Source organism: Cydia pomonella, chromosome 1 (assembly GCF_033807575.1).
Source record: "Cydia pomonella isolate Wapato2018A chromosome 1, ilCydPomo1, whole genome shotgun sequence".
NCBI lineage: Eukaryota > Metazoa > Arthropoda > Insecta > Lepidoptera > Tortricidae > Cydia > Cydia pomonella.
Window position 1 is genome coordinate 2,493,047 of NC_084703.1, and position 11,567 is coordinate 2,504,613.

The 11,567-nt window shown below is 40.4% G+C and overlaps 1 protein-coding gene across 1 annotated transcript in view; it reads left to right on the forward strand.

Moving 5' to 3' along the window:
- Positions 1-11,552, forward strand: part of LOC133526497 (laminin subunit alpha) — an 84,957-nt gene extending 73,405 nt beyond the window's left edge. The window contains exons 46-57 of the mRNA XM_061863157.1: positions 292-565; positions 743-901; positions 2,214-2,401; positions 3,400-3,596; positions 4,651-4,784; positions 5,510-5,707; positions 6,082-6,230; positions 7,138-7,247; positions 8,601-8,769; positions 9,790-10,000; positions 10,733-10,888; positions 11,328-11,552. Of these exons, the coding sequence (XP_061719141.1) occupies positions 292-565; positions 743-901; positions 2,214-2,401; positions 3,400-3,596; positions 4,651-4,784; positions 5,510-5,707; positions 6,082-6,230; positions 7,138-7,247; positions 8,601-8,769; positions 9,790-10,000; positions 10,733-10,888; positions 11,328-11,552 (2,170 nt within the window). The remainder of the gene's footprint in view (positions 1-291; positions 566-742; positions 902-2,213; positions 2,402-3,399; positions 3,597-4,650; positions 4,785-5,509; positions 5,708-6,081; positions 6,231-7,137; positions 7,248-8,600; positions 8,770-9,789; positions 10,001-10,732; positions 10,889-11,327) is intronic.
- The last annotated feature ends 15 nt before the right edge of the window (positions 11,553-11,567 follow it).

Below are 11,567 nucleotides of genomic sequence, written 5' to 3' on the forward strand. Positions count from 1 at the left end.
TTTTTTTTTCTCTCTTTATTTTGGCACAAACAGTCATTACAAAAGAGTTACATTTGTCTTATATTACATATAATATTGATGCCGAAAACGTTATAGATTATAGTTATAAATTTTGTTGCAATGGACCTGAATTAACTTAACTATAAGAAGATGAAATTGAAAGAAGGAAAACGTTCAATTTTATCTTTAAACTTTTGCTTCTTTTTCTAAGCCTCAAATTTACGATGGCTTTTATACCCGATTCCTAAGACTGTATAGTAATTTTTATTTTCGAAACCAATTTCCCCACAGAAACTCCAAGTTCAGCGACAAAGTCGCCTCCGTCGGCAACCTCAACTCCGAAGCCATGAAAGACCTAATCGACGCCGGCGTAGACATCGCCAACGCCACAAGACTTAACAACCTCGCCGCTGCCATAGTAACCAACGCCTCAGCAGCTTTAGGAAGCCTTAACCAAGAAAACAACAAGTTGGAACAGGCAATTAAAGAGCGTCTTGAGGAGATTCCTAGTCTGTACCATGCGAGTGACGCTGCTAGAAGCCATGCTGATGATCTGAAGAGTCGAGTAAGTTCTAACTAGACAATAGTCTGATAGTTACTGGAATTCAGGCAATCACGTCGCTGCCATCAGATCAGCTGACCATGAATCATGAAAATAACTTATTCCGGTAATGATGCGCGACGTGTATTAATCCGGAGGTTGGGTTCAAACCCTATTTATTTATACATCTGTCTCTTTCAGGCCAAGAACCTCCACGCGCTGGCAGAGCGAGAGAATGACACCCGTCGCCAGCACGCCTACAGCGCTGCCTCCGCTTACTCGAGCATCGTACAAGAGATTGGGGCCGCGAAGAAGGCCGCCGACGACGCGACTGAGGCTGATTCTAAGACCAACGATATTGTAAGTTTAGCTAAGTAAATTCAATGGACGATGTGTTTGTACGTTTAAAATGTTTGTTGATAGGGAGCGTGCATGAACTGTAGGAGGCAGCACAGGAGCCGTCAGATTTTTGGCGCGAGGCGTAAATGTGATGTTTATTGTTCAGATGTAGCCCACAAGATGGCATATGCACAATAAAACACGTGACGTGTACATGTACATGTTTATGGTTTCGATTCAGGCCACAAGATGGCAGACCCTCCAACGCGCAAGGTCCCTATAGTTCTTCTTAAAATACACAATCGTTTAACAACAGAAAACAATCCAAAGGTAAATGTTACGCAGTGACCGTACGGTCAGATCATTTCTATTAAAATTATAGTTGGCAATAAAAAAAAAATGATAGTTTCTCAGTTGCTTAGATAAGATATTAGGTAAGAACAAATTTAGAGTCAGACCAAGATTAGTTGGCAGCGATTCTCATAGCCCAGACGGTGCAAGTGTCAAGTAAACGTCATAATTTCATAAAGTTTGACGTTTACAATAACCCTTCTGTCCAATTCATAACTTTAATCACACATATCGTGGTTTGGTTTCCAAATGCACCGAGAGATGGCGCTGTCACCTGCTCAAACTAGCTAACGACCGTTTGCCTTGGAATATCAAGTGTGTATTTTTATATCTTGTTTGTGAGACTTGTTTGGGAGATTATTTCAGTTGTTATAAAGTTCAAACGGCTTCAATCTCGAAAAGGACCCTTGGTACAACATGGTCCATCGAACCGGATACGGTGTTTGTAGTTCAGTGTGTGTGAGCTGAGCTACTGTTCGCATCGACCCCATAGTAGCAGTGGATTCGTCTGGGCTATCAAAATCGCTACCAACTTATCAGTTATTTTTATTATTCGTAACATCCCGCGCCTTTTTAATACCACAAAGAATTGATCAGTAAATCTACAACTTAATATCCGTACAATATATTGCTCCCGAGGGTTAATAACGGAACTACTAAACTTTGATGGCCGACCACATTTATCTCGGCCATCAAAGTTTATAACCATTTACACAATAGTCTTAAGGTGTTAAGCGGACAATCATTTAAACGACAGCTAAAGCAGTGGCTAATAGATCAAGTTTTTTACGATATAAAGGAGTATTATTTATTTAACTCCGTGTAATTTTAGATGTACTTAATATAATAATAATATATATATATGGTAATTGTGTAATATTGTCTACCCCAAAAGGGTAGCCGTTGTGACTCTGTATCATTTTAACATCTTACGACGAAAACGAATTCTTATTCTAATTAATATGACTGTATTTTTCTGTAGAACACAAATCTAAGCGAAAAGGTCGGTCCCGCTCTAAACCGCTCAAGCTCTCTCCGCGACCAAGCGATACAAGCGCTTGGCATAGTTAATGATGCTCTCGCACCCAACCAGACTAAAGCAGCACAGGCCCTTCAGCAAGTTAAGAAGACTATTGAAGAATGTGATGACCGGAACAGCGCTATAGTCCTGTAAGTTGTTGCTTGTATGCCACTAACATGGTGTAAAAATGTTGATTAATTAATAATTTTACCTTGATAGCATTTAACACATACCTATCCAATTTTTGCCTCAACAATTAATTAGATTTAAGACTTTATAATTATCATGTAGCTTATCTATATTCTGTTTTTTTATTCCGTAGAATAAAATGACATTTCATGTGGTACTAAGAAATGTCATGTCTTACATATGAAACGTCATTTTAGTCTACGGAATAAAAAAACGGACCTTAGTATAGCCTTACGGATCCCACAGTCAAACGGTGCAAACAGTTTTGTGGGACGTTGTACTTAATATTAAGTCAGTATCCATTGTATTTTATTTAAAAAAACCATCATTTTGTAATTTCTTGGCAGGTGAGGCATCGAAGGTACAGACCTATTCGGCATTCAGCCACGATTGAAAATTATGTAAAAATATTTTAGCGGCTGTTAAATTAGTCAAATTAAATAATTTTAAACATAAACAAAAATATTAAATTATAAACGTCAGTATTTTTAAAGTAAAACTCATTTATGCTACTTGGTTTGTATGAATAAATGACATAATTTAAAAAAAAGCTATGACTCTCTAGGAAGTAATAGCTTTGTTTACAATCCATAACTCCCGCGGGAACAAAATATTCCTTTGTCCTTCAGCACACCTGCATGAACTAAAATATTTTTTGAGCAAGTGTGATGAAAATCGAGTTAACGCCTTGTTATGTACCTGGTTTGGTACCATAATTGCATTTTAGTTGATTGAGTAAAGAAAGATACATATATACATATAATCACGCCTATTTCCCGAAGGGGTAGGCAGAGACCACGGATTTCCACTTGCTACGATCCTGACATACCTCTTTCGCTTCCTTCACTTTCATGACAGTAAAGAAAGATAATGTATCAAACATACTTAGGGCTACACATCAGAAGCGTAAGAATTTAAAAACTTCCAAAAAATTACCACAGCATATTTTTTCACCCAGCTCCCTACCAGCCATCGAAAAAAGATCCCTCCAAGACGAGATGGACAAAGCCGAGAAGGTCAATCAGACGGTCAAGAGCACTCTCAAGCAGATGTCTGACCTTGGGAATGATCTGGCCGCCAGTAAGCAGTCAGCTCAGACGTTGCCGAAGAAAGCTGATGAGGCCTTGAAGATGAAGGATAATGTGGAGACGTTGGGTAAGTATTTATTTTTACCCTAGCTCCCTACTAACCATCGGAAAGATCCCTCCAAGACGAGAAGATCAACCAGACAGTCAAGAGCACGCTCAAGCTGATGTCTGACCTTGGGAACGATCTGACTGCCGGTATATACCCGATATAATAAGCCTGAGCTGACTGCTGCTCAGGCTTATTATATCGGGTATATTTTGAGACGTTGGGTATGTGTCAAAGGTTTTAGATCCACAGATCGTATCCGATTCAGTGTCAAAAATAAAAACGCGACTAAAGTTCAAATCATGTCAAATGTCAATGCAAGTATGGAGTTTGGAAAATAATTTGTGATGTATATCCCAAGGTATAACCACCCATCATCTCCTAAATGCAGCTTTTTGCATTTTGCAGTCCGCTTACCTCAAGACACTCATAACTCAGGAACAAATATCTGTCCTCACCACAGAAACAAATGACCATCAGCTTCATAAGCCAGGTCACTACCGACTAGGGCAGACCAATCATTTTTTTTATCAGCCTAATTTAGTGTTCCACCGTGGGCAAAGGCTCCCTCTCGTTTCCTCCACACGACCCTGTCGTTTGTATTTTTCCACCATACCCCCGCCGGCCATCTTCTCTGCGTGCAATGTGGCCTGCCCATTTAGCTTGCTAATTCGGTCGGCTATGTCGGTGACTTTAGTTCGTCTACGGATCTCCTCATTTCTTATTCGATCACGTAGAGAAACTCCGAGCATGGCCCTCTCCACAGCTCGTTGAGCGACTTTGAGTTTTGAGATGAAGCCGATAGTGAAAGATCACGTTTCGGAGCCGTAAGTTATCACTGGTAACACACATTGATTAAAGACTTGTCTTGAGGCACTGAGGTATGTCGGACGAAAAGACATTACGTAGTTTCCCGAACGCTGCCAAACCGAGTTGGATTTTCTTCTCGAAGTTGGAACTACCTAATTGGACTACTTAGACCTAGATAGATGTACGAGTCAACAACTTCGAGTACCGAGTGCCCAACAGAGACTGGTGGTGTTCCGTTATAGACTCATCCATATTTTTCTTTCAGTGAATAACATTGACGGATTGAAGCCCAAGTTGCAGCAGAAATATGATGGAGTCAGAGCGCAGCAGGAAGACTTCGAGAGACGTAAGGCTGAAGCCGCCAAAAAACTTAGCAAGATCAAGGAGCAAATCGAACAAGTACGTAATGACACTGAATAATACGTAAAATTAAACAAAACAGGTGACTCACGTATTTTAAGTCAATGATTGCTCGACACATCCGCTTACACAAGGAGCTTCGAAGGGAGAATGTGTTGCCGGACCGATGCAGAAGCCAACAAATGCTCCCGTTATCTACGTTATGGTGCGCAATATGTCGAGCAATTTTCGACTTGAAATACGTGACAATATTTGTCGATGTCAAGCTCTTCTCGGACCCGGGTATGTCCTTAAACTACGTCCAAAAGAGAGGTATGGGCATTGTGAATGTCATCTCGCTTAGTGTGGTAGGGCACAGCACAGCTGATGTCATTCCAGATCTAGAGCAGAGCCCAACTGGGGAAGTACCTCCACTATACAGAAAACCGCAGCCAAATAACACTACACCCTACTCATAGTGTTGTGTTCCTGCCGGTGAGAAAGGTTGCCAGAGCTCAACGAGGGTACGGAGTGTTGGTCGGCAACGCGCATGTAACTCCTCTGGAGTTGCAGACATCCATAGGCTACGGAGACTGCTGCTGCAAAAAAGCTGGACGCAGTACAGTTGAGTTGCTCGTGGTACAATATAACATGGGGACATTTTTGAGATTTAGTTAGACTTGTATATTCTATAGACCTTATAGCGCAGAGACTGAGGTTTGACCTACCGGTTATTCTTTACTTACTATAATAAAAAATGTGATGTTATTGTTTAATTTTTCTAGGCACGCACTGTAGCCAACCGAGTCCAAGTCGGTGTCAATTTCGACCGCTTCGCGACGCTCCAACCACGCATCCCTGATACCATCGATGAGATGTCCACATCCACACATGTATCGGCTTACTTCAAGACCAGGTCTCCTGATGGTTTCCTCTTCTATCTTGGAAACCCTGAGGGAACCAGCCTTAGGAGGACTAAATCGGTAAGTCTTTTTCAAGAGAAAGAAACCTAAAAGCCTAGCATGTTGAATACCATCATTGATCCACGTCCACACATGTATCGGCTTACTTCTAGACTTGGTCGCCTGATGGCTTCCTCTTCTATCTGTAACCCCTGATTTTATCAGTAAGTTCCATTCACTAGCGTGTTAGGATTCCGAGATCCATATTAATTCAAGACCAGAGGTCTCCTGATGGTTTCCTCTTCTATTTTGGAAACCCTGAAGAAACCAGCCTTAGGAGGATCAAATCACATTCTGAACCTCACATCGATGGACCAACTTCAACACAAAAAACCGCTTTATAACCACGTCTATGAAACCTTTGTGGAGTTTATTAATATCGTTTTCCTCCACAGGACGACTTTATGGCAGTCAGCATCCAAAATGGCTACCCCTACCTGGTCATTGACATTGGAGACAGCGCAGAATCCGGCCGCGAGCCGATGAGGATCAACAGCGACAAGCGAGTTGATGACGACAAGTGGTACCAGGTCATTGTTGACAGGTGAGAACTTCTATCTTTGCTGTTCCTTAGGACCATGAATCTAGCATAACTGGATCAGGCACGAGCGGGGGGAGGGGAGGGAGGGGATAGTCTAATGTATCATTCAGTAGGGGTAGCAGAGAAAGCGCTATTATTGTTTGTCCTTGCCACAGTCACATTTTTATTATTCCCCGCCGTAAATTTGGTGGGCAACAAACAACCCGACCAAATTACGTAGGTTGTTTTTGGTATGATGTCGGGATTATTAAAACGTTTTTTTTTAATTTTGTCGCATTGCGTATGTTCTATCCCTCACGGACGTACGCGTATACCACATCTATAGGCTCCTATCTATGGTTAAGACTATCAACGAAGAATGTCCGTCTCCTCCAGAGTCACTTGGAGCTTTATGTCTGCACGTAGACCAATAACAAACAGTTACTGGTTCAATGTTGGACAACTAATTCAAGTCGTGACCTCTGTTTTTCTATTATTAGCGACTGCTTGCAACTACTATTTTAGACCCCGGGATCCGCTTTTTTTCTGCACGATTTTTAGCACCCACTACCATCATACTTATTAACAGTGTGATTTCGTGAGATGGTTGCTTGGTGGAAATGTGTGTTTAACCATTTAAGTATTTAAATTTCTTTCCAAGATACTATCAGTAAATATGTGCTCACAGCCAAACCTTCTATCACACCATAATCGACCATATAGGCTGTTCACACACCGTGACACAAGGTAGAAGTACTAGTGCTCGTCGCTGCACTAGTCACCGACATGGGCACTTTATTCCATGGAAATTTGAACAACGAAGATTTTTCTGTATTCGAACTTAATCCTTGTCACTTTGACATAAAGTGCCCATGTTGAGTACTAGTGTAGCGTCGAGCACTAGTACTTCTACCTTAATATTTGTTTACAGGGTTGGAGGCAATGTGAAGTTGACCATCCGCGAAGCTCTCGAAGACGGAACGGAACAGAGCCATTCCAAGGAGGTCGTGCTTCCAGGACAACACACCATTTTCAACCTGGGTATTTACATTATTGATTTTATTGTGTCCCACTATACTCTGTGTCTTTAGGTATTTAAATAAAAGTAAACAAACAGTTTGTACATTTTCTGGAAGTTTTTGATATTTATTGGTTAACCAACCAAATTCAAACCCGTCTGGATCTGTCACTGAACGACCTGACTTTAAACCTACATTATTTGATCGTGTAATGTTTTCATCTACCCTCAACTGGCTTAAGGAGCCATTTGAGGGTAGATTTTGTTTACCTTTTTTTAAATACCTAAAGATACATAGTATAGGATTGGACGATGCTTATGTTTTGGAGACTGAACATTTTAAAGTTAAAGCTATGTCATTATTTGGCCACATTCGTGCCCATAGAGTTTCAAGTTTAATATGACGGAAAGATTCAAATTATATTGCGCTGTCGGGAGTTGTGACTTATCTTAAAATTAATCATCAAAGCCGGATGAAATGGAATATATTTGGAGGTTAAATTGATAGGTTTAACATACCCAAAGGGATAAAATAAACGTTCATTCTCGACATTTGAAAGTACGAGTAGTAGCGGCAATGATACCTTTAACGTTACCTGGAAGTTTTATGAAATCTTTGTTATCTTAACCCTTGGCATGGTAGGCCGTCGGCTTCTGACCAATTATGTCATTCAAATTTCAAATTTGATTAATGGAAATAAAATCCAAATTCCAACAACTCAAAAACTACATATGCCACTTGCAGAGATATGTTTTTTTTTTTAATTTATTGAATAAACAAACAATTTACAGTAGGCAAAACCTTGAGGAGGTTTGTGTGCCGATGGGGAGTTCAGAGAACAATACATATATTAATGTCTTATATCTAATATAAAAAAAAAAACATTGTAGGATTCTTAGTATAAGTAGCTTGTGTCGTTTGATTTTATAAGTGCATTTTAATAATCTTTTTTTATATGTTTACCATTTAAGTACTTTACACGAACATCCTCTGGCAAATCATTTAATATTTTAGGTAATATATATGTATACAACCTAGTGCCATATTTGTTTTGTCTCTGTAGACTTCCTAGTTTTGTACATCTTTTGTTTACTTTTAATTTAGTAACATAGTGATATTCTTCAGTTAGTATGGCTAGTTTACACTTATTTTGAACCGAAATGTGTTTCAACGGGGCCACGATTCAAGAAAAATATAGATACCTTTCAAGTATTGACCGACGAATCGTACAGTCGGCGTCAAATTCGGTACACAAGTACACACACAAGTTCGGTACACCATATATTTAGTATGGTGTACCGAACTATTTGGCCACGTTGACTGGAACCTTTTTGGAACTATGCAATCATGAAATTTTGACATATTCCATTTGCAGATCGCCAAAAATCCAAACTATACGTGGGCGGCGTTCCATCCAATTCCAAGCTACAAGGTGTCAGCTACCCAGCGTTCGAGGGTCAGATCGAGGAGCTCATGCTTGGAGATACGCCCGTTGGCCTGTGGAACTTTGAGGCGGCGCAGAAGCTGAAGGGAGCCAGGCAGAGGTGAGTTGGAAATATAGTGGGAAGAGTTCCCATTATTTGGGGTTGGCCCTCATCGTTCTCAAGCGCCAGATCGGTCGATCCTGGGTTGTCTCTTTGTTCAACTGGGTCTGTTTCAAATCCATTGATATGGTGAACCACGTAGCAGGCGGGTCACCTCTCCGTCCGAGGGAGGCATGCTCTGTTATTGTCCGGTAGTGTAATGGCTTTCCTCGCGACATGGTCTTGATCACCTTTCATGATATTCCTGTAACTTTTTAATTAGGTATAGGGAGCGTGCATGAACTGTAGGAGGCAGCACAGGAGCCGTCAGATTTTTCGCGCGAGGCGTAAATGTAATGTTTATTGTTCCGATGTAGCCCACAAGATGACAGCACTTACTATGCACAAGAAAACACGTGACGTGTACATGTGCATGTTTATAGTTCCGATTCAGGTCACAAGATGGCAGACCCTCCAACGCGCACGGTCTCTATAATTATGGTAAATTACTTTAATGTCGGAAACTTGTCAATATGGGTAATTTAAGGTAATTAGGTAGTTTAATGTCTCCTGATTTTAAGTAGATAACTGATGACATTCTAATTTTCTAATAAATGATTATAGTAAACACCCCTATAGTGGAACAGGCACCAGTATAGACAAATCCTGTAAAACAAGTATGTACCATCAGTATTTAATCTCTGGCAACATTTTACTATAAACAAGAGACAAAGAGCTGCTTAAGTTTAATTTTTTATTGATATCTGTTATTTTGAAAATGAATGCCGCCATACATTCCATGACTGGAGCAAAAAACCACAGTTGTAATTGGTTAATAATATTGAAACCAATTGCTGTAGCTTTCATTTAATACATAGAAAACATAAAGGATGAATACGAGTAGAACATTCAACTTTAAAAGCGTAAAGCGGTGGAAATTTTACAGGTGTCGGTGAAATATCATAAACACCCCAATTGGTTTCATAAAGGTTCCATGATTGGTGCCGTTAACATATTATAATTTTTTGTGTATATTTGCAGAGACAAGCTGATAACTTCCCAATCCGGCCCTCAAGAGTACCGCTTCAACGGCCGCGCGCACGTAACCATGCCCGTCCAATCCCATGACCCGCAGAAGAACCACGTACTCCTATTCTTCAGGACTTACGCCAGAAACGGCCTGATCTTCCTGGCTGGAGATGATAAGAACTTCTTCTCGATTCAGATGCAAGATGGAAAAGTCTACTTACAAGTAAGTCCAGGTTCTTTATAAGCAATTGAGGGGTCAGAACTAGAAGCTAGTCACCATAGTAATCTAAATTGTATGTTTTCTCATTTAATGCATGTTAATTATAAGATGTAACGTTTTGAAAAGATGTGTCCCGCTGTGTTTTTTCCGGTCCATATTGGGATAACTTTCTCCAATTGAGGGGAGATTTAAATCTCGGGTCAGAGGTGTAGGGTTAGAGCCGGTGTAGCTATATTTGACGTTCATAAGCGCATTGTATTATGCCTAAGTATTTGAATAATAAACTATCTTTATCTTTCCAATCACATGACAAGAACCATATGCTTCTGTTATTCAAAACGTATTCTATGGATGGTCTAATCTTAGAAGCTGGAAATGCCAACAACTACATCTTCATTCAGATGCAAGATGAAATGGTGATAGATTTGAAGTATACCTAGGGGTTTGGTGATGTTACAGTCATCTATTTAAATATAAAACATTAGAAAGTCTATTGGAAAAAAATGTACTTAGATACATACATATAATCACACCTATTTCCCGAAGGGGTAGGCAGAGACCACGGATTCCCACTTGCTACGATCCTGACATACCTCTTTCGCTTCCTTCACTTTCATAACATTCCGCATACACGCTAAAGAATTCAGCGATGTATTAATAACTTTAGTTCCTCGTGGCATGATAAATGATAGCTGACGTTTTGTGTTTCTATTAACTCTCTTCGATTTCTTTAAGGTCTCCCTCGGCAACCCAGAAGAGCTCGTAATCGTCGGAACCGCCAAAGAATACAACGACGGCAAATGGCACAAGCTGGATGCCAGGCGGCATCTCAAGAGCTGCTGGCTCAGCGTTGACAACGAGAGCAGCCAGATGGTGTCTCAGTCTACACAGGTAGGTGTGACAGGGATGAAACACTGACTGACACTAGTGAAACACTGACAGGCATGGTGACAAATGATAAAAAGCCGACCATCCTAGCCGTACTGGATTGTCAGCTAAAATCTTAAAGTAGGTAAGCTGTTGGGAATGGGGTTAGACACCCCGTAGGTAGACAATTTAGCTCTCACTGTGAAAATGCTAACACCTTTTAAATACCTACACAATAGGTAATACAATGGAGGAATTTCCAACAAAATTAGAGTTGACTAAGCTTAGATATTTATCGTTCGTGTCATCCAAGATGACGCGCAGCTTTGTCAAATCTAACCTTTTATAACATGACAATAAGAGTCGAGACACGCGTCTTCGTGAATGAAACGATCTATAAAAATAAATTAAGTGAATGAATATCAAAGTTTTTAGGTTTAATGACGTGTTTCTGTGTTTTTAGAGCGAAATCTACGCGGTAGATAGCATGAACTTCGGCGGTAATAACAAGGGCATCATCCAGATTACTGACCAGGGCTTTGATGGTTGCATGAGGCAGATTAACGTGAACGAGGCCAGCGTGGACCTTAGCAAGAACAGTTTGGAGTCTATTGGCGTTGGAGACGGATGCAAGGTAAGAAACGTTTCTAAAATAACGAAAATGGAAATCTCGGAGGTTCGTTGTTAGAAGTTTGGTCAGAAA